This window comes from Cyprinodon variegatus, unplaced genomic scaffold, assembly GCF_000732505.1.
Source record: "Cyprinodon variegatus isolate N-32 unplaced genomic scaffold, C_variegatus-1.0 Scaffold6, whole genome shotgun sequence".
Taxonomy (NCBI): domain Eukaryota; kingdom Metazoa; phylum Chordata; class Actinopteri; order Cyprinodontiformes; family Cyprinodontidae; genus Cyprinodon; species Cyprinodon variegatus.
Genome location: NW_015150459.1, coordinates 176610 through 197136, shown reverse-complemented (window position 1 = coordinate 197136; position 20527 = coordinate 176610). Strand labels below are relative to the sequence as shown.

Sequence of the window (20527 nt, the reverse complement as noted above, 5' to 3'; positions counted from 1 at the left end):
TTTTTGTTCCTTTTTGATAACATTTTTTTATTTAAACCTCTCACCCAGTTGTTGTAACATCAACATAAAATGTGTACTCCAAGTAACGATGTTGTAGTGGAAAAATTACAAAGCATCTTCTCTCCTTAAAAATTCATTTTTACATTAAGAGGAATATGTCCCCCAAGTTCAAGCTTAACTAAGCTTTATGGAATAATTACATATTTTTATCCACTCTAGGCAGGAACGTGGGTCCATTGCTCCTTTATTCTCCTAGTGGAGATTGTGGGCCCTTAGGTTAGCCTAACTTAATAACTTATAGAAGTAAAGGCTTTGAAAATGAAGCAAATTTGATTTAAGTGTCTCATGGCACAGTGAAGGATTTCTGCTGAATCTCAGTGGGATCCTTCGAGTCCACAATTGTGCTGGATTTATAACATCTTTCTGATTATTAGCTAGATAATGTGTGGATAGGTTTACTATACAGTACCTGCACTGATATGAAGATCATCATGTCATTTGAAAGGAAGACTTTTCATTGTGCAGGGTGTAATTCATGATGAGAAAAACTGAGTACTGTAAATTAAATACTGTCACAGTCAGATACTACATCCTTATGGAAACACAGAGGAAACTGTGGTATGCATAAATGCTGCCAGACTTTTTTGGCTTTGCATTTTTTATTTATTTTTTGCTTTGTTTTATTTTTTGTATTGAGTACAGTCAAACAAAAATGGTAGTAAAATGAATCCAACATTGGTTTGCTTTTTTGTAGAGCAAGTTTCTAATCCCTGTTATCCAGTCTTACAATTTCCACTTCTTAAATTGCAGATTGGGCTCCGTAGGATTTGAACTTTTTGACACTAGATCTGTAACAAACTTGGTGTTAGAGGAATTGAACTTAAAATTTTAAAATAGTTTAAAATAACCATATATTTCCTTTACCCCATTTAAGAGCAAGGAGAGACGCGTCATCCATCAATTGGCATAAATAGAAAACTTAGCTGACACTCAGAAAAATATTAAAAGTATCTGTAAAAGAAATATCTAACTGAGCTAAAATAAATTTCCCTGGACCAACGACAGTAGTTGGTAAAATGGCTACTCAAGTTGTGCGTAATTGTTCACTCATAGTATCTGATTTAATGTTTAAAAGTATGCAATTAGCCTAACACTTATGTGCCAATTCTGCTATTTTAAAGCATAAAATAAGGTAAAATTTTTTAGAAATAGATATAAAAATTTTGGCAGAAGAAAAAGTTGCAAATACTGATTAATATAAACATATAAAACCAATCTTTATATTAAGTAATGCCTTTATGTTGGGAAAGGATGAAGAACTCATCAAATATATCTTAATTAGCCTCACAAGAGGCCTCACAAGATTATTACTCAGTTAAACATAAACATGTGGTGAGGTACAACGACTCCTAAAAGTAAGTTTCTTTTCCAAAAGTCAATCATGTAAATGTAACAAGTTACTACCAACCTTTGAGGATACATTAAGCATGACTACATATTTGCCCTGTTTTTTGTTTAATTTGACTTTACAGTAAATAATGTTTATTTTAGCAGATCTCACTATATCATTTTGACACAGCATGCATTAACAAAACAAAATAAGAAATCCTGGAGGTGAACCATTTTTTTTTTTTTGTCTAAGAATCATCTTGATACAAGCTTTTCACCTGGAAGTGAAGGTCCGCTTCTTTATCTGAGAAGAAAGCTGCATGCCTTGAGACATCTTGGATGACTGCTCCTCTTGCTCAAACTTTGTTACCATCTTGGTTTCCATGGTAAACCTCTGGTTATGGCACCTGTGGTTGGATGGGAGATGTAGATGAGTGGGTGCCAGGTAGGATACAATGGGTATCTCACTAAGATGAATTTGAAAGTACTTTAGCTCACCAAAAAGTATCTGGGCTTTTCTTGCATCTTTATTTTAAATATGTTCAACTTTCTTTTAACCAAGCATAATCAGTATAGTATTCATCATTTCAGTATGAATCTATCCATCCATATCTTTTCTTTAATTTTGATGGTATTGTCTGTTTGGTTCAACAAATAGGAAAATATAGAGCTGCAAATCTCAAAGTTAAATCATAAAAATATCACAACTATTAATATTGTATTTAGATGTGCTGGCTGTATTTGCCATTGCTCCAGACTCCAGAGTCCTACTAGCTAACATGACCAGATAGGTCTCCTTCTTCAGCTTGAAGGCATCTCTTACATCCGGGTGCCAACACCGGGTTTGGGGATTGCCGCCATTCAGGCACCAGAGACCTTAAGCCAGGCATGGACTGCATAATTTTTTCCCCCCAGTGTGCGAGAATTTTTCGATCGGGCCAACTTTCAGCCTGATTGTGTGTTGTGCAGTACAGAGGGGCTAACGAGGGGCAATCCTCCACTCACGGTCACCTCCCAATCAGGAATCCTGAGGTCGGGACAAAATCTAACATGTTTGAGAGATTTAGTCGGCCTTCCTCTCAAACAAAATGCAGAAGCATGGCAGGGGTGCGAGTGAAATGGCCACGTTTGCTCAGCCATGTCTTTGTCCAAATACGTTGTCGCCTTTTCTTTTTAGGGCTTTCACCAAACAAAATTGCACCAACTGCCAAGGCAGCATGTTTCACTCTAGTGAGCTTCATATTCCTCTTCTACTCATTTGGCTTGCGGACAGATGAGTCAGAGTAGCGCCATGTCACTGCGGAGCTGAGTCCAATGTGGTTTTTAGATATACAGTGTGAGCAGGTAGATCGCCTCAGAGGGTTGGGTCGCACAGTGTGAGAACATATATCGTGAGCTGTTAACATTTAAATCCTGCGGTTTTGTCATATAGTGTGAGCTTTGGCTGTGTGCAACGATTGAAAATATCACACAGTGTATGCCCGGCTTTACGTCCACAGCTACAAACGGCCACATCAACAATGGAGTAGGAGAGCATGGACCAGTCCAAGAGCATGGACCAGTTTAGTTATAGTTTAGTTAAAGGCATATCCACCTCATTGTGCAGTTTTTTTTAAATGCTGCTTGAATAACATGCCAAAGGGTTGAAATGGGCATGGGTGGAAAAATACCAGTGTCATTGGAAAATAAGATTCAATTAAATTTTAGGTCGGAAAATAAGATTCAACTTATTTATAGTTATTTCCTTTTCTTCTCTTGTAATGTTATGATATGTCAGCTATTTAAAAAACAAAGTATTTTTTTACAAGCTAAATGGAAAAACAAAAAAAATAATAACTGCAAGAAAAAAAATCTAATTGTGGTTCAAGTTTTGATGTCTTAAAAAGGTGTGTGGAGTCCCATGTTAAATGAATCAACCTTTTGTAGACTGCCGAGCCCCTAATAATCCATCAGCTAAGGTTTGGCATGCCGCTGCCCGCACCCTGCCTGTCATTAATCACAGGGCTGCTCTGGGGAAGAGAAAGCAGAATGTGCCCAACAAACAGAATCAGGTCGCGCCTGAGTGATGGCTTCATTCAACTATTCCAACAGAAAGCACCTGTGTTTGCAGCATAATGTGTTATTTCTTCTCATCTTCTTCAATTACTCTGTGGAAAACATTGTAAGGTTAGATAACAGGTGGGTCAGCTGGTTCCCATGTTTCTGTATTTTGGTTAGTTCTTTTATTTGTGACGGTGTGATACAAAGGAAGAGGTTGGTTTGAGTACAATCAAAGGCAGGCTGACATACTCTGTAGGTAGGCCTTGATACTGGGTGCCTGGAGGGAAACCGCAAAAGCACAGTATACTTTCTGAGTGAAATTCTCCCCAAACTCATATTCAGCAATGTAGAAGCGGAGATATTTGGTGACTCCTCTGTTCTGTTTGACAAAGTAAGCAATGTCTGAAAAAAGTGAGAACTTGCTTCACGTCATCCCTAGAGAGTAATTTAAAGCTATATCCACTGAGGCCATGAAAAGATTAGACCATTAAGAAGTTCAACAAGCTGAAGAAGCTGCACTCAAGAGAACTGCATGAGGAAAGAGGCTTCCCCCCACTTTGTGAAGACCGGCTAATTAACAGCCCTCTGCAGATGTGTTGACAGCGGAATGCAATTTGCACAGATTTACAGTTTTTGTGGACTGAAATGCATTTATATCCTGTCTTTCTTGGAACAGCATACTGTTTTTAGTATTTCTAGGAAAAGTAACCTGATGCAACTTACCCTTTCTTCAAAGGGAAAATAGATGAGGTCTTCTGGCTGTCAATGAATCGTAGGACAAAAATATCCCACTTCCTTTTCCAGCTGCCTGTCTAACTCACCTTAAAGATGTTCAGTCTTGGTGTCTTCCTTCTTTTCTATACCACTCACTGTCCTTGTGCCCCTCTCTGTCTCCTATGTCCGTTGTTTAAGCAATGTGGATGACCCTGAACACAAAGTGTCCTCTTGTGCCAAGTATGTGGACCACACAATGCTCCTTCATTCTTAAGTTGTTAAATATAGACTGATGACATCCTCTCCTACCCATAAATACCTTCAACCTAGGCTACACTGCTTCCTAAATGGACCCCCAAAGTCACAACTGCAGGCATATTCAGAGATTATTGCTGTTAGCCGTAGGGACTTAGAGATATCTCCTCAGACAAGCACCAAGGAGACAACGAGCAATGGCACAACTGCTTCCAGTGTAATACAAAAAGAAATAAAAAAAAAAGGCTTACCTGTAAATCCCTCTCAACAAACTAGATATTGTTTTCATCTCTTTTGGCACAATCCCACCTTGGTGTGAATGTGGAAATACTAAACATAGGAGCAGACTGCTTGGATGGAGACTGCAAAAAAGAGAAAAATTGTGAAACAGAGATGGTATGATAAAAGGCAAAAATGACAATTGGAAAAGGTCAAGCATTTTTCATTTAAAAATCAAGGATTGGCATTAGTATAGTGACAATGCTTGAAGTTCTACAATGGTTGTGTCTAAAATGTCTCACATGTTGAAATGTTAGCAAAAAACCCCCCAAAATAAGGAATATATTTTCAATTAAATTTGACAAAGTGCATTCAGATCTCACCTTTCCTTTTCTTCCCACTATTCATTATGCTACTAGTCCTGCACAACATGGTTAAATGAAATCATTACAATATCTGTGCTTGTGACTTGCAGAATGGAAGGACTGCTCCTGTACTATTTGTTAGGAAGTTAAACAAGCATTCATACTCTGTGTTTCAGAGTTATATAAAAGGAGGCCTTGGGGTAGGTTTTGGTGTATGTGATTAGATTTCAGTCAGTATTCTTTATCACACCTTTTTTCAGTTCGTGGCCTGTTAACAATGATTTGTTTTTTAATTGTTTTTTTAATTTAAAGGTTTTAATTCTGTGTTATGGTTGCAAGATTTTTTTTTCTTATCATGCATAAAGTGAACATTTTTGATTTGATAGATAACAACCAGACACACACCCGCTCTGCAAATAGACAGGATAAATTTAAGGCCACAGATGTTATTTTTAAGATTATTTTTAGGTGACACAGTTGACTTTGGAACATCAGCAAACAATACCAGCTCAGGTTGCTCCGTCCTTTCTTTTCGTCATTCATTGGCATGAGTGTTTGTCTAAAAATAACTAAGACAAAACAGCTGAGACACGCCTTTGCACTGTTTTGTTCTTTAAAAGGAGATCGGAGATTTTGACTCCTCATGTGATAATTTACCCCAGACTTGTTTTTTTTTTTTAATGTGTCTAAACTAGAGAAAATCAGAATTTAGTTATCATCCATAAATAGCTTTTTTTTAGGGGCATCGTTTGATCCTAACATAACTCATTACTAAAAACAGTATAGTTTAACATAAAAAACATCCATGACCGCAAACCTTAGGAGAGATAAATCAGCTGTCCAGATATAGATCCAAAGATCCATTAGAATTTACGTCACCAACATAATCCAAACAAACAGACTGACAGAAAGTACTTTTGCAGTCAGACATCCTTCATGGGAATTCAGGCATCTTACTGTATCTCTACAGTATGCATACACCATTTGCTTGTTCAATTATTGCTTTTGATTTTTTATTAAAAATTAATACATCAAATATGTTAGATAGTTCAAAACAGGTCAAAAAGTATAAGCAAAAACAAGTGTAGCAAAATACAATTTTATTAACTGAGATAAATCCATGCACCAAACAACAAAAGGGGGAGAGGCAGGAGGCTTGATGCTGTGGTAAAGCATAAGGGACAAAAATTGGACCACTAAGGTTTGCCAGTGGAAATCTCAAGACTATTTTAGTAAAATCCCACTTCAGTAGCATCTGCAATTTCAGATACAATACCTGGTAATGAAGAGTTCGTTTTTCTCGTGAAACCTGGCCTCATACAGTAGTAACATCTCTGACTAAGCAACAAGGTGAACAGGCTAACATTCCTTTACGCAAACCTAAGACTTGTCTAACTGGATTGTCAAGAAACTATCTAGTCCTCACAAATGACGAAGTGATGAAAAAAAGTATGAAACCAGGCTCCTTCAAACTCTGTCTCAAGTGTAGCTTTGGTTTCTGCTTGTGCTATAGAGACTTTGGAGAATATTGAGGCAGATGTGACCAAAGAGCAAAGCCAGTTTGATGAAGAAGTATTTTGCCTTATATGCCCGTGTTAAATGTTTAAGTTTTTTTTCTCCTGAATTCTGTTTTTTTTTTATTAACAAGAGAAGTTATTAAATATTGGTTTAGATTATTATTCATTCCTGACATGACGGTATAAAGACATTATTAGAGGCTTAAGTCCACTCTGTTCTGGGTTTTAAATTCATTACCTCCCCTTGAATGTAAGTCCATGTTTGTTGACCTTTTGGATGAACAGTGGAATCTTTTCTTCATGTGTCCTGTGTTTTGCGGTGTCTTTTTGGAGCTTTTTATTTTGTTTAGTCAGTATACAACTGTATGTCTAAACAATCTACAACTCTTTGCATTGTATAGCTAAGCAAATTTTTTGCTTGACTCTTGGATTCCTGGGGCGAACAATTCTCTGACTTGTTGGGTGGAAAATGGACCGTAATATCGTTTCTCAGGTACTCAAGCCACACATGGATGAATTATATTCTTATGGCTAATTTCCATTTTCCTCTCCATTTGGGTTCTTTATGGATTTCCAAGTATTTCAACATGGTTAGGGGGCTACTTGTAATGCTTTTAGTGTTACTTTGCTTTTCTTTGTTCATCTACTTTATACAGTGGTGTGAAAGTGTTTGTTCCCTTCCTGATAACTTATTTCTTTGCATTTCTATCATACTTGATTTTTTTTTTTAAACAACAGAAAAAAAAAACAGTCAAAGACAACACAACCTAAAACAGAACCCCTGCTATGCAAAAAGGAAAAGGCTTAAGGTTTTCATCCTATTTTCCAGAAGATATCTTGATGATCCAAGACTTTTGATACAATAGTTTGTGAAATTACAGAATTAACATGACTAGCAGACATTAGTTTCTTTAGGAACTAAACAAACTTAACAGGCTTATGCAAGGTTAGGAAAAATCATGTAATAAAATTTAATTGATTTTAATTTCTATTTTCCTTGAAACATGAAAAATGCTTATTCGTTTACTCCATGACATTTAAATATTTATTTATTTTTTTTATGATTACTGTTTATAATCCATGCCTTTGAGTAAAAAACATGGTTACCACAAAGCACACAGTGCAAATTCAAAGGCTATGTTACATAGGAATAAAGACTTAATCTTCACTCTGTGCTTGTTTGATTCAATTAGGTCTCCTCTCAGGAAAACTGACCTTGTTCAGACTAAATATGATTTCATTTAACTTTTCTATCCTCTCACTAGCAATGACGCCCAGAAATACCCTTAATGGATTCATAATTCTCAGAGCCCATCAGATTTTTTGTTGGCTAGCTTTGACAGCTGTTTCTATGCCTTTTGTCTAATCAAGGCCCATTAAGATTTTAATAGAATGCAAGACAGAAATAGGAGGGTAGCAAAGTGATTGCATGTACTGTAGACTTTAATTTATAAAATGATTTGGTTCGAGGGAGAAGTCAACCTCATCATTTATCTGTATAACCGGCTGCTGGTTAGGATTTATTTGTCGCTGAGAAAAATCCCCTTAACCTGATGTCCCTATTAAAATCTACCCATTTCTATTTCAGTCTGTGCTATGTCATCAGCGCTTTGATGGAATCTGAAATATGATGCTCAGTATAACTGGCAGCTACTATCTTAAATTTGTTTAATTAATTGGTATTAAAGGTGATAAAAAAAAATATTTTCGTATTTTTTTATATGTGGAAAAAGCTTTTTTTTAATGTTTTCGAATGTTAGTAAAATTGCAAGGTTTTGTCCATTAAGGTTGTAGTCCATATGACTTAGATTAACATTATTGTCATTTTTGTACACACAGGGTGTAAACAAAACAAAATTTTGTTCAATACAGCTCTCAGGACATTTTCATTTCTAAAGTTCAGCAGTGAATGTAAACATTAAAAGGCCTGGCTTGGTAAGGGAGCCTGCTGTTGTTCTGTTTACATCCGTCCGTAGCACTCTGCAGCTTTTTAAACGGTCAAGAGTGGCTGTATTTTGAACGGCATACGTTGTGGAATTGTCGAGAGCTGCTCCTGGCCATAGCCGTGAGGCGCCACCATGATCACCGCTGCAACTGGGAATGGGTCTTTTAATGCCAGGAATGCAGACCAAACTCCTGCTCTGCTTCTACAGCAACTGGATTTCTCAGGATTTCTGGAGTACCCCCTACAGTGCACCATGAGAGAGATGGTTAATGCCTGTGGAGCTATTCCAGCGTTTCATGGGCAAGTTGAAAACCGCACTGCCCCCCTTGATGCTGAGATTCAACAATCAGCCAGACTCTCATCTTCAACACCTTGGCCAAAGCCTTCCCGCTGAAGCTGAGAAGTATGATCCTCATATAGTTGGGACACACCCCCTGGTTCCCCTCCTTATGGAGAATAATCACCATCCCAGTCTGTAAGTTGAGGGACACTGTCCCCAACCGCCATACAATAATGAAGAGGTGTATCAGCCATAAAACCCCAACAAGATACGGAGACCTGAGGTATTAAGGGTGAGTCTATTACCGTCATCCATAAAGTAACGCATTGCTTTACCTTAACAAACCAATTTATTTTGATTCATTCTTATGGCACTAGGCACAAAATATAGATATATTTAGCTATTTTTTAAATTATTTTTCACGTTTTCTTGTATAAAAAGCTTGGTGAATTATGATAAATTAGTTAAAATGTTTAGACATTTGATTTTTTATCAAATAATCACAAATATTTTATCTTAAATTATAGAGGTCAAACTGTTCCAGTTTTTTTTCTAACTAGTTTTAAAAGTGTTTCCCCATAGCTCACAATACAATGGAACCATCCATCCATCCATCCATGGAGAGGCGAGGTGTACCAGGACTGGGCGCCACTCTGTCGCAGGGCTTATTTGGAACCACTGTATTGAATTACAAGGAAGTTTGCCTTGTTGTGTGTTCACGAAGTAGAACTTTTCCTTTCATTATCAAATCAACTAAGAGGGTTTTCAAACAAAAAATTATCTTGGAAATAGAAGCAAAGGAATGCTTGAAACCACAGAAAGGGCACTTAGGCATGGTATCTTGTCTCAGGTAACATGGTCATTGGTATTGCTTACTATCATTTAATGGATGTCTTAAGACATTAACTTTATCACTCTAAATTCATATTATATAAACTATACATCTGAAAAAAACTACAGAGTGACAGGCTACAACTGCAAACATTTGCTATAATACAATTTTGTCTGAAAAGATTAAATAATGCATGATAAAAATTCTTGAAAGAATGCATCACAGCTCTGGCTTTTAATACGGAAGAAGAATTAAAAAAAAAAGCATTTCTTTGTTTTCCACCAGCCTCTATCTTATTCTGGTACTTCTCAAAATGATTTTATTCCTTTCTCAGAGATCGAACTTAGTTTCATCTTATCCAAATCCTGCTTGTGAAAGAAAGGGTTGAAGTGGCCATGCTCGGTCTATCAACAAGTTAATTGATCTGGGCCAGGCAAACACCCGCAGCAGTGATTGAAATTCTGTTTGTGTAGGTAAAACTAGGTTCATTCAAACAGCCATTCCCTTTCCAGAGTTTGATAATGACTCCGGCATTCAAGAGGGTTTTCTCTAAAATCTCCTCTTTCATATCGCCATGACTGGGAGATTTGAAAGAAAAGATTGATGGGTTTTCTTCCAGACAAAAAGAATAGAACATGTCAGAGCCGGTAGCCAAAAAAGACTTTTTTTCCCTTTTCCCAAAGATAAGAAAAAGACACAGATTCAAAGGTCAGGGTAAAAAACAAAACAATTTGACTCTTCCTGCTGTTGTAAGACACTTGGGACAGAAATATACCTTTCTATAAGAATTTCTTCTGTTTTCTTTGCAGTGGTTTGTTAGGATGATTAGTAACATCTCACATGTTGTTTGCCTTTTCCTCTTTATTGTTTCAGTCCTTTCTTTATTAAATATTTTATCTTACCTAGTCCCTGCACATTAATTTACTTTCTTCCAAGTAAATACTTTCACACACTAAAATTATCTCTCCCACTATATTTCAGTATTAAACATATCTTTATTTCAACCGGCACTGTAAGACCTATCATTCAGTGTACTATAAGATTTTAAGTGAATAAAACTCAGTTCTTATCATTTTGTTAACACTTATCTTAAGAAGTTTAAACTGTTAGACAAAAGGCCCTTGATAATTTAATATAATTAAGTTGAGCCAGGCAAAAAAGTTAAGTATTTGAAGGTGCCAGGACCTTTAAATTGTTCAAACGTTCAAATCTAGAGTGAGACCTAATTGGCTGAATATTTTCACAATGGGTGAGGCCGGTGGTGTTGCTGTAACAATCAAAAGTACAATCGATGGAATCTAAGACTTGTTTTTCTTTATCTGTAAAGAGGTCAAACTTGAAATATAAGATTTCTAATCTGGGTACTCGGTAGCAACTGAATACCAAACTAAACAATAGTTATTCAACCTGAAATTGGAGTAATGCTTTGACAAACTGTGGGAAAAAAAATCCCACCAATAAGGCTTGTTTATCCACTTTAAATATAGGAAACTTTTCTAGTTCGTCATGCTTGATGTTGTCATCCAAGGGAAAATTATATTAATCATAAATTTTAATTACTTGGTTCCAGTGAACTTTATGTAGTATGAAAATAACACCAGGATTGTCTTTGGACGGCTTTTAAAATCCTCATTGATTCCAAACCCTTATTTCTTAAAAGGATGATGAGTTGAACTTCATACCCTTTGGATAATTTTTCACAGTCCTTATCGTTAGACAAATGTAAGCACTTTTATGATGTTACACACTTAAAGTTTAATAGTCTGGAAATTCTTTTTACCCCAGAGAACTGAGAGATCATTTAACGACCTCCATGCTCTTGATACTTTAGCCTGCTACTTGGACACCTTATACACAAAGCTGTATTTATATCTTATTGTTGTCCACAACTTACAATCTCATTTATTTAAAGATAAGTTTTCATAACATAAGATCACTTGCTGTTATTGTATTCACAGCGTAGACTCAATATTTAAACATCACAAAGTAAATATTCAGCAGAAATCCACATTACATTAATTTGCACAGGAACAGATATGCTGTACATTTGCATTGCTTTGTACATAGTTACTCATAACACTCTGAACACGCCTGACATTATGGCTTTACAGCTGTATATAAAAAGTGTACACTCAAGCTTTTAAAAGCCAAGCGTTTATTAGTGTGGCTTAAACTGTACCGTGACCCAACCTGGTAATATCATTTTATGACAGGACAGGTTTTTCCCTACTCCTAAAAGAACATCAAACAGTGATAATATAAAAATGAGTCTTTAACACTTTTTTTTAATTAGAGATAGATTTAGAAACTCATGTATGAGTTTCCTACATTAGAGATAATACTGAAATATGATGGGAAGAATGCGTTTAAACATGAATTCAACTTCCTTCCTCTTATTTTAAAATGCTAAAGGTGAATAAGTAAACTATTGCACAATGAGGTTTGTTTTCAGACCTAAAATTTAAGCCTAATGTTGCAATATAATGACAACCAGTTACATGCATTAAATTCAATGAATAAATAGCAGCATGTATCAAAGATGCACTAAGAAAAAGTCTACTGAGCGAAAACTGAATGCTTTTAGTCATAACCTACTCTGGATTGGTGATAAGCCAGTCACTAAAAATCAAGTGTTTTTGAACAGTTATTGTTTCCAACCTGAACTTTAAAAGCAACTATTTTCATAGCAGGTAAAGTGATTTTTTTTTATGACATCAGAGGAAACCTCAGACATGTAAGAAGCATTTAAAAAGATGTTTTCATACAGCTATGTGACCTTTCAGCGCGTTATATTTCAACTGATAACTGGTAGCTGAATGTATTACAGAAATTTTTATTTTAAGAGTCCAATTGTGTCTGTTTGGGAACATGGGTCATTTAAAATCAGATTATTTTGGACATATAGTAAGGGAAGAATTTTCTTGCCAGACATACTGTATGCAAGGAGACTTTGCATTTTACCATGTCAACTGAGCTTGTTGCACTATTTGCTTTCATTTAATGCAAGAGAACACACAATGCTACCTCCTTAATGAGGTCCTTTTTGTTTCAGTTTTACTATCTATGATCCATTAGGACAAAATGATGTCCTAATATTCATGTATATATTTAACAATCTAACAAATTAAACCACAACTCTCAAATGGGGGAACAAGTAGTTTGTGTAAAAATGGGCAATAAGATGAGATGATTTTTACCTAATTTTTGGATTTGAATTGTTACACATCACCAAACAGCTTTGCAAACACTTAGTTAATTGAGAAATTGTTTAAATGCTAAATATACTGAATGTTAAAGTAGGTTTTTATAATTTTCAAACATGGCAAAACAGGCATCGAACCTGATATGAATCTAAGTTAGTAAATTATTAATAATTCATCAAATCCATTAATGTATCTATTTATGTAGTTTTGGTGATGGCTCCCAATTATATTCATGAACACTGCATTATTTTTTTTTTTTTGCCATTACTTGTTTATCTTGTGATTTGTTGTTCACCTGTTATATACAAAATAAGGGGAAACACTGCAAAGCATAACTTCTCACATAAAGACATGAGCATTTACATACAGTACAAGATTACTTCCACATCTGCCTTTACCTAACCATCAGCATTTCTGGCTTTGTAAAGTCAGATATTAGTCCTGTGGTCAACTTTGCCTTTCTCTTGTTTTGGCAAAAAAAAAAAAAAAAAAAAAAAAATGGAACAAAAAAAATGCTCCTCATGGATATTGTTGTGAAAGGCTTTTTTAGCCTTGAGTATAAACAGCACAAATCTTGGATTTGAATATTCCGTCTGTTACAGAACCTTTTTAATTTCCTCTTTGAAGCTAGCTTTCACAGCTCTTAATGTCCTCATCAGTTTTTCTTTTTGTCAACCTATAGTTTTGAATATCAGTGAATGTCAGTGAGTCCAGTTAGGAATGCAGACAACCCGTTTTGTTTGTATCCTGAATGACAAATGGCATCAACAGGTTGCATGGTCTGGCATTGTTGCTGTAAACTAGGATGCATGGTTTCAGAAGAGGAGTAAATAGGGTTGCAGAATGGGCTGGTAGGTGTATTTAAATTGCTGTCATAACAGCCAGAATCCCTCTCATCGCTGTATTGTCTTTCTAAAGGTGTAAACATGGGCTCGTTCTGGAATATGACATCTTCCAAAAGAGGTTTCCTCTCTGTGTTCATTTGCAATTCTATGCCACAAGGGCTGGTCTGTAATTGAAATGCAGATAGAGCCAACATAAGTTGTCCATCAATGTTTCTTACAGCATTTATCACCAACGGCTGCTGCTCTGGTGTACCCTCACTTCCATTAAAGTTCGGCAGTTGTGGTGCACCATATGAGGAAGTTTGGGGAATAATTCCTCCTTTCTCCTTTTTTTCTTCTTGACCGCAGGGCAAAGTAGCCTGGATCGTTTGTCTCTTCACAATGTGATCCCGCTTAAGGTTTCCTTCATTCGCTTCAACCAGGGTCTGAACTGCAACAGCACCATAACTCCCAGAAGACTCTGCACTTGTTTCAGGGTTGCACTGGAAGATGTGCTCTGGGTCAACCTGAGGAGAATATCCACACGGCAAATCACATGAAGCACGGCAAATCTGCAGGTTTATCTTCTTCTGGTCTTGGATCTGGTTTTGGACCCAGTGTATGCCAACAGAAACTTCAGAAATTCTGAGATTCTTGTCTTGATGCTGCAAAACTTTGCATTGCTTGGTGGGGATTACCTGTTTTGAATATAGCGAGAAAAGCTTTATTAATTGCAATAAAATCTTTACATAAAGAAAAAAATGTATGTGCATAAAGTATTCACAGTAGAAAGCACCTTGATAACCAGGTCAGTCTCTCTTTTACGTAATTAAACAATATAACCTGTCTGTGATTATGTCTCAAGGGCCTGGTATTCCCGTAACAAAATATTTCCTGGTTGCATTAAGGAAGCACTTAGACAACAGTATGGACTTACCAATGCCTCTGGAATGCTCCTTATGTTTCCATCCTTTACATAGCTCCAAATACAAACAGCTGATAGTATGATAATGGCTACCAGAACACCAATACTTAGGAGAACCCACTGTAAAGGTATCTGATGGTTATCTAAAGGAAGAGAAAGTTTTTGTTACTGCCATTTCAGAGGAAAAAACGTTGTGGCTCCAAAGTAAGATTCCTACAGGTTCTTTTCATTTTAAACCTGTAGGTGGGAAAAAAATCCCATTATGCCTCACATAAGTATTTATATATACTTAAGGAAATAGCTTCATTGTTATCTGACAGGTCTTGCATAAGTTACAGAAACATACAGATAATTCCCACCATAATAGAAGAAATAGATTTGTATAGATCTTAAAAATTGTAGGTTTAAAAAGGCACCTTTGTGATACTTAAAAATGATTCCTATGTGGATATCAGATTTATAACCAACATCCTACTTTAAAACAATGCACCTGCTCTCACAGTAGCTGCTATCATGCTACTGTCATTGAAAGCTAATGTGTGATGTGAATTGCTGAGGTTTGCTAAAGATGCATTTAAAGCAGTGTAATTCATTACTGAATACTATTATTTTCAAGTGGCTGCAATCACTTGAGAAAATGGGCTCAAACTGATTAAAGTAACATTTGGGGAAAAAATTCATGCATTATCTCCAGAGCAGCTGATACTCTAGAGATATTAGGACATTGTTGCCTCTATTCATGTCATGCTTTGGTTAATATTGTTGGGTAGCTCCTACTTTCATTGCATTTTTGAAAAAAAAAAATGTTTGAATTTATAAGTAAATCAAAACAATTATTTTTTTTTTGTTAAAATTTATTTAAACATATTTATCATGATTCTGAATATTCATCCCCGTACATAAGGAACTAATAATCATTATATTGCTCACCTGGCAGAGTAACACAGAATGGTGCTTTCTCACTGGGTATCCTACCCCATTCTGAAGTCGGTAAATAAACCACATGGCCGCAGTATTTAGACTGATTGTACTTTAAGATAACTTCAAATTGGCCAGTTTTGTTTGTGATGACCTGGAGACACAGTAGGAATAGCTCATAAATGTTAATTTCATTTATACAGGCAGAATACCTCAAATTGACATCACATTCTTGGATAGCATGGTGTTTGCTTTAAAGATAGATATCACAACAGATGCAAGACAATACGGTCATATCTGAGAATCCTATGGTACAGATTTAAGCTTTTCCAAACTAAAAATGTAATCCTGTTGTAATGCCGACAGTTTAAAATGCTACAAAAAATGTTTCAGCGATCCCTTAATGTATTTGAAAATCATTAAATGGTAGAGGTCCATGAAGAGAAATGTATTAACTCTTTTGTTTTGAATATATATATATATATATATACTTTTTTTTATTTACAATTAACAAAGAACTGACACCAAAGAACAAAAAGCTAATATGCTTCTTTAAATTCAATAGCCATTTTATACCTAAGCTTCTAACTTAATACTCACCTTGAATTCATTCCGTTTAAAATTATGTGAAATGTTCTTTTGAAAGTGCAACAATTTTTTTTAAATAGTTTTTTTCTTAATGTCAACTAACCTGTGCAGCCCATTCTGGAGTGGTTATTGTTAAGATGTACTCTGGCACAGCTTTTATTAAGCCCTTTTTGCTAGAGGTGATGATATCTGCAATCGAGACTCCATTAGGTCCAAGTGGCAGGGTGACATTGACATGCAGGGTGGATGGTGTTGTGTGTAAAGACAAATGTGGTGGACCAAGAACAGCTATAGAAACAAAATGAAAGTATTAAGGGAATGTTGTCAGAGTACATACTGGGTAAAAGTACACAAGGACATGACGTGTTAAGCGATACTTACTCTCTCTAAAAGGTGTAAAGGACTTGGTTATGCCCATGCAGGTGCCATTAACCATTACTTTAGCCCTATAGTGAACATCATAGACCGATGGGGTTTCTGCGGTCAGGTCACACGACAGGTGGGTGATGTTTTGACACTCATGCTTTATCCAATACTGCTCCTCATCATCCCTGTAATCAACACATCAGACAGCATAGTCACTCTTTTGTACATTCATGATCGTATTTCTGACTTCTATCCATAACTATGCAGGATTATTGATTGACACAATATGCAATACAATCCGGTCTATCTTCATGAATAAATTTGTATATTTTGACATCTTTGATGTATTGTGAAACGAAACTAATGAATTTATTAGGTTAAATTTTTGAACTTACCAACTCATAACCACCATCTAAGGACAAACAAACCCAAATAATATCCAGAAGAATGTAACTACTAAATCAGATTTAGATTTAGAAAAACTTTATTTTCATTCTGTATACACCGAGTGTGAAATGAACATTACTAGTATAAAGTGCAGCAGTGATATCAATGTAATCAGTGTAGCATAAAAGAAAACCAGTTTAAAAACATAATGGTGCAAAAAGGGCATTAAAATGGAAACGCTCACTGCAGTGCAAAATAAATATGGTGCCAAAAGCAGTAGAACATTGAGTTGTGTGTTTATAAAAGGCTTATAAAAGACACAAAACAGACTTAAAATGGACGTCAGACTTTTGCTCAGAGTTTTTGAAGACTTTTTTGACACTTATCCAGGAGTCTTTGTTAGTTCCGATATTGACAAAGACTCCTTGATAGGTGTCGAAATGTCTTAAAAAAAAACTGAGAGAAAAGTCAGTTTTTTTTCCAGGTTTAAACCTGTTTTGCGGTTGTCATCACCCAGATGACTGAGAATTTACACAGGCATGTTGCAGTTCTAAATGAGCCAAATAGAATCATATACACAGGCAAAAAATATACTACCTACATCTGAATTTGATACTACTGTATATCTAACTAAATGTATTCAAATGCAGTATATTATGCGACATAGAACAAACAGATCTTCATTGCAAGTCCTACTGACCACATGGAGTTATTGTCTTTGCAGCACTTTCTTGTCCAGAGAAAGCATGGCTACAGTCAACATACTGCTGCGCAACACAGGGAATATATTCCGCCATATTCTTTAGATTAAATAATAAATTCTATGATGAGCTTAGCTCTATGTTCTATAGTTCTATTTGAATCTGTATGATTGATAGCACAACATAGATTACATTCTTTAAAAGCTGTGCAGCATGTGTGTTTAGCATGTTCACTTGGAATGGATGTTTGGGAGTAAAGAATAAAAACAGACTGTATTAGACCAATAAGATCATTGGCTTTAAGCAAAGGATGCAGGTTGGTTCATACTAAAGACAAACTGTGGATGTATCAGGTCATCCTCCTGTTATTGGAATTTGTCAATCTCCCCCCTGGAAGAACATTTAGAGTAGCAATAGCAACCAAGAGCATCTATAAGAACTCTTTCATTCCATCAGCAATATTGTTGCTAAAGTGTTGACCATTAGCTAGATATCATGTCTGTTCTGTGTTTATTATTTCCTTATGCTTTCTCATTTAATGTGTTTCTTCTATCGATTTCTTCTTAACCATCATATGATGCCAGAGACCAAGTGAGAATAAAGATGAACAACTTAAATTCTACATCAGACCCAAACATCAGTTATGGTAAGTAACCACCCAAAAAATTTTCATCTTAATGGAAAAATGTGCCATTAAGATATAGCTGAAAAGATATTTCCAGTTTGAGTCCATTTGTAGAGAAATTGTCAAATTGTGGCCGAAGCTCATAGAGACCAACAGACAATATCAAGTCGGGATGCACTGAGCTGCCTTAGACCATGCAATCACATATAGCAACCAGAATGTTTTTCCCTTTTGAACTTTGTTTCTCTTAGATGGGAAAATAAGTAAAACATAAAAATAAAAAAAATCAACCTTGTTTTTAATATAAAGCTTCACCAACAATTTGAGACTATTGACTTTACCAGCTGAAACTTGGCTGTAAAAGCCAATGTTATATCTATTACTGGATATCTCTGTCATACAGTACAGTAAGATGAAAACTGTATCTTCAGAAACTTTAGACTAATGATCAAACTTGTCATCAGAGTTTTAATCTTACCTCCAGTATTGCACGCTGTAGAGCACCTTTTGGCCTGGAAAAGAAGGCTGTAGAGGATCCCAGTGAAGAACATTGTAAAAGTTTTTGGAGATAAATTTCACACTGCCATCTCCAGTTGACAAGCATGCTGTTGGAGAAAATAAGTAAAAATATTTCTGCTTATTGACTTTTACTCAATATTTCAAATTTACTCAATGAAAAAGTTATTGTTTCATATCTTTAGAAAAGTTTTTAAAAATGCTATTAGACAATGTACAAATTTCAAATTTTAACATGCTTAAAAAATAAATCTAATTTTGAGATATTAAAAGCCCTTGAAACCCTAAATGACTCAGAGCCCAGAGTAAAATATCACACTCTGGATTATGGACATTATAGAACACATTGCTGGAGGTGGACTTTGTCTCTGCTGATAGCTTACTGTAAACCAGAAGCTTCCGTTTATAAACAGTACCTAAAACCTATTGTACAATGCAGTCCTGATATTTCAAGATAGGCACTTTTTGCAAAAAAATCTCTCCATAGAAACGATTCCTTCATTATGTCAAACTTAATTTTTTAGTGGTTTATTTGCCTAAACTAGAATACCAGAGATAACATTGAGACCTATTTCAGTCATAGTTGTTGAAGAAAGAATAAACAGAAATGACACCAAACTAAGAGTACTTTAAAGTGGCCATGTCAGTCTGACATTGGCGTTAAACTCAACCAACAAGACTGTGTCTCAGTTCTCACACTTTTTTTCGCTTCAAATGAAGCAAGTTTAGTTTTTGACTTGACTAGATATCAGTTACCCTAAAATATCACCCTAATGGATAGTTAATCTAGTGACTGCTTCTTTAAATGTCCACAAATAAAACATTAGAGCCATTCTAGTGTATTTTACTCACCATAGCAGAACAGGAGAAGGAACATGACGTTCACAGACCACATTTTCTTCTAAATTGTATAGAAATATGATTAGATTATTTTAAATCCACTCTTGTGTATTTATTTCTGAATTACATTGATAATCTAATTTATTAAATGATCCTCCAGTTAAGAATAAAAATATCTACAGTTTTATCAGAGCAACCTCCTGCTTCAGCTAATCAACCATCTCTGAAGGACTTTGGACAGGAGTGGCCTTACTCATGTGTTCAGGTGTACTTGGTTTCATTTTATCACCTGGTTCCTGTTTTTCTGCTTATGAGCACCACCCACCATGCCTTCACCTTTAGAATATTAACTTCCCTTTACTCCTCCTTTCTCCCTGATTTATCGTGAGTCTCCTCCTCCCTCTGTATATCAGGTTCTTTCAGTTTTTTTCATGTTACTGGAAATGATCACACCTTGAAAAAAGGAAATACTGGACTAATAACACATGATGGCCCAAGGTGTGTTCTTTTTCAGAGATTAAAGTAATTAACAACGCGTCATCAAAAATTATCTTTGCACAGAGCAGGCAGTATGTGTTACAAGATTGCAGCAAGCTATTTCAACACTGTTTTGTCTTGCAAAAAACAAAAGCAATGAGTATATCATACAGTTTAGTCAGAGCTAAAATGTTTTGCCCTTTTAACTATTTATTTACAAGACAAAAAATACTCAATGGTTTTAAAGAATTATTTAAATTCAGTTAAAATGAAAAATACTCTATTAATCCCAAGGGGAAATTAAATGTTACAGTAACTTATAGGTTATTTTTAAACAGGTATTGTAGATGTTGATAGCTGTATTCATTTTATAATTACAGTGAAACACTGATTAATAAGCCCATTAATAGCGAATTTTTAAAACCTTCATTTGTTACTTTTTTTGAGTAGAGAAAAAACAAACATTTCACCCAGAGGTCAAATGTATATTTATGTGTATTTATATGCCTCATAGGCATATTCCCTACACACTTTAGCTGCACACATTTTATTTTTTATTGATTGTAAATATATAAATAAAAGAAAAAGTCTAAAGCCAAAA

General features: G+C 35.5%; 2 protein-coding genes across 2 annotated transcripts in view; both read right to left on the bottom strand.

The window, feature by feature from the left end:
• LOC107085185 (myomesin-3-like) overlaps positions 1-4354 on the bottom strand; it is a 74702-nt gene extending 70348 nt beyond the window's left edge. Inside the window, exons 1-2 of the mRNA XM_015375391.1 lie at positions 4153-4354; positions 1668-1796 (exon numbers count right to left, since the gene is read on the bottom strand). Coding sequence (XP_015230877.1) covers positions 1668-1774 — 107 coding nt within the window. The 5' untranslated portion in view covers positions 1775-1796; positions 4153-4354. The remainder of the gene's footprint in view (positions 1-1667; positions 1797-4152) is intronic.
• Positions 4355-13430: 9076 nt separating this feature from the next.
• LOC107084606 (interleukin-20 receptor subunit alpha-like) lies at positions 13431-19702 on the bottom strand. Its single transcript, XM_015374531.1, has 7 exons — positions 19462-19702; positions 18572-18698; positions 16396-16565; positions 16118-16302; positions 15439-15580; positions 14521-14651; positions 13431-14281 (listed from the first exon to the last, which is right to left on the bottom strand). Exons 1-7 carry the CDS (start codon positions 19502-19504, stop codon positions 13451-13453), a joined length of 1629 nt encoding a protein of 542 aa, XP_015230017.1. The 5' UTR covers positions 19505-19702; the 3' UTR covers positions 13431-13450.
• Between the last annotated feature and the right edge of the window lie 825 nt (positions 19703-20527).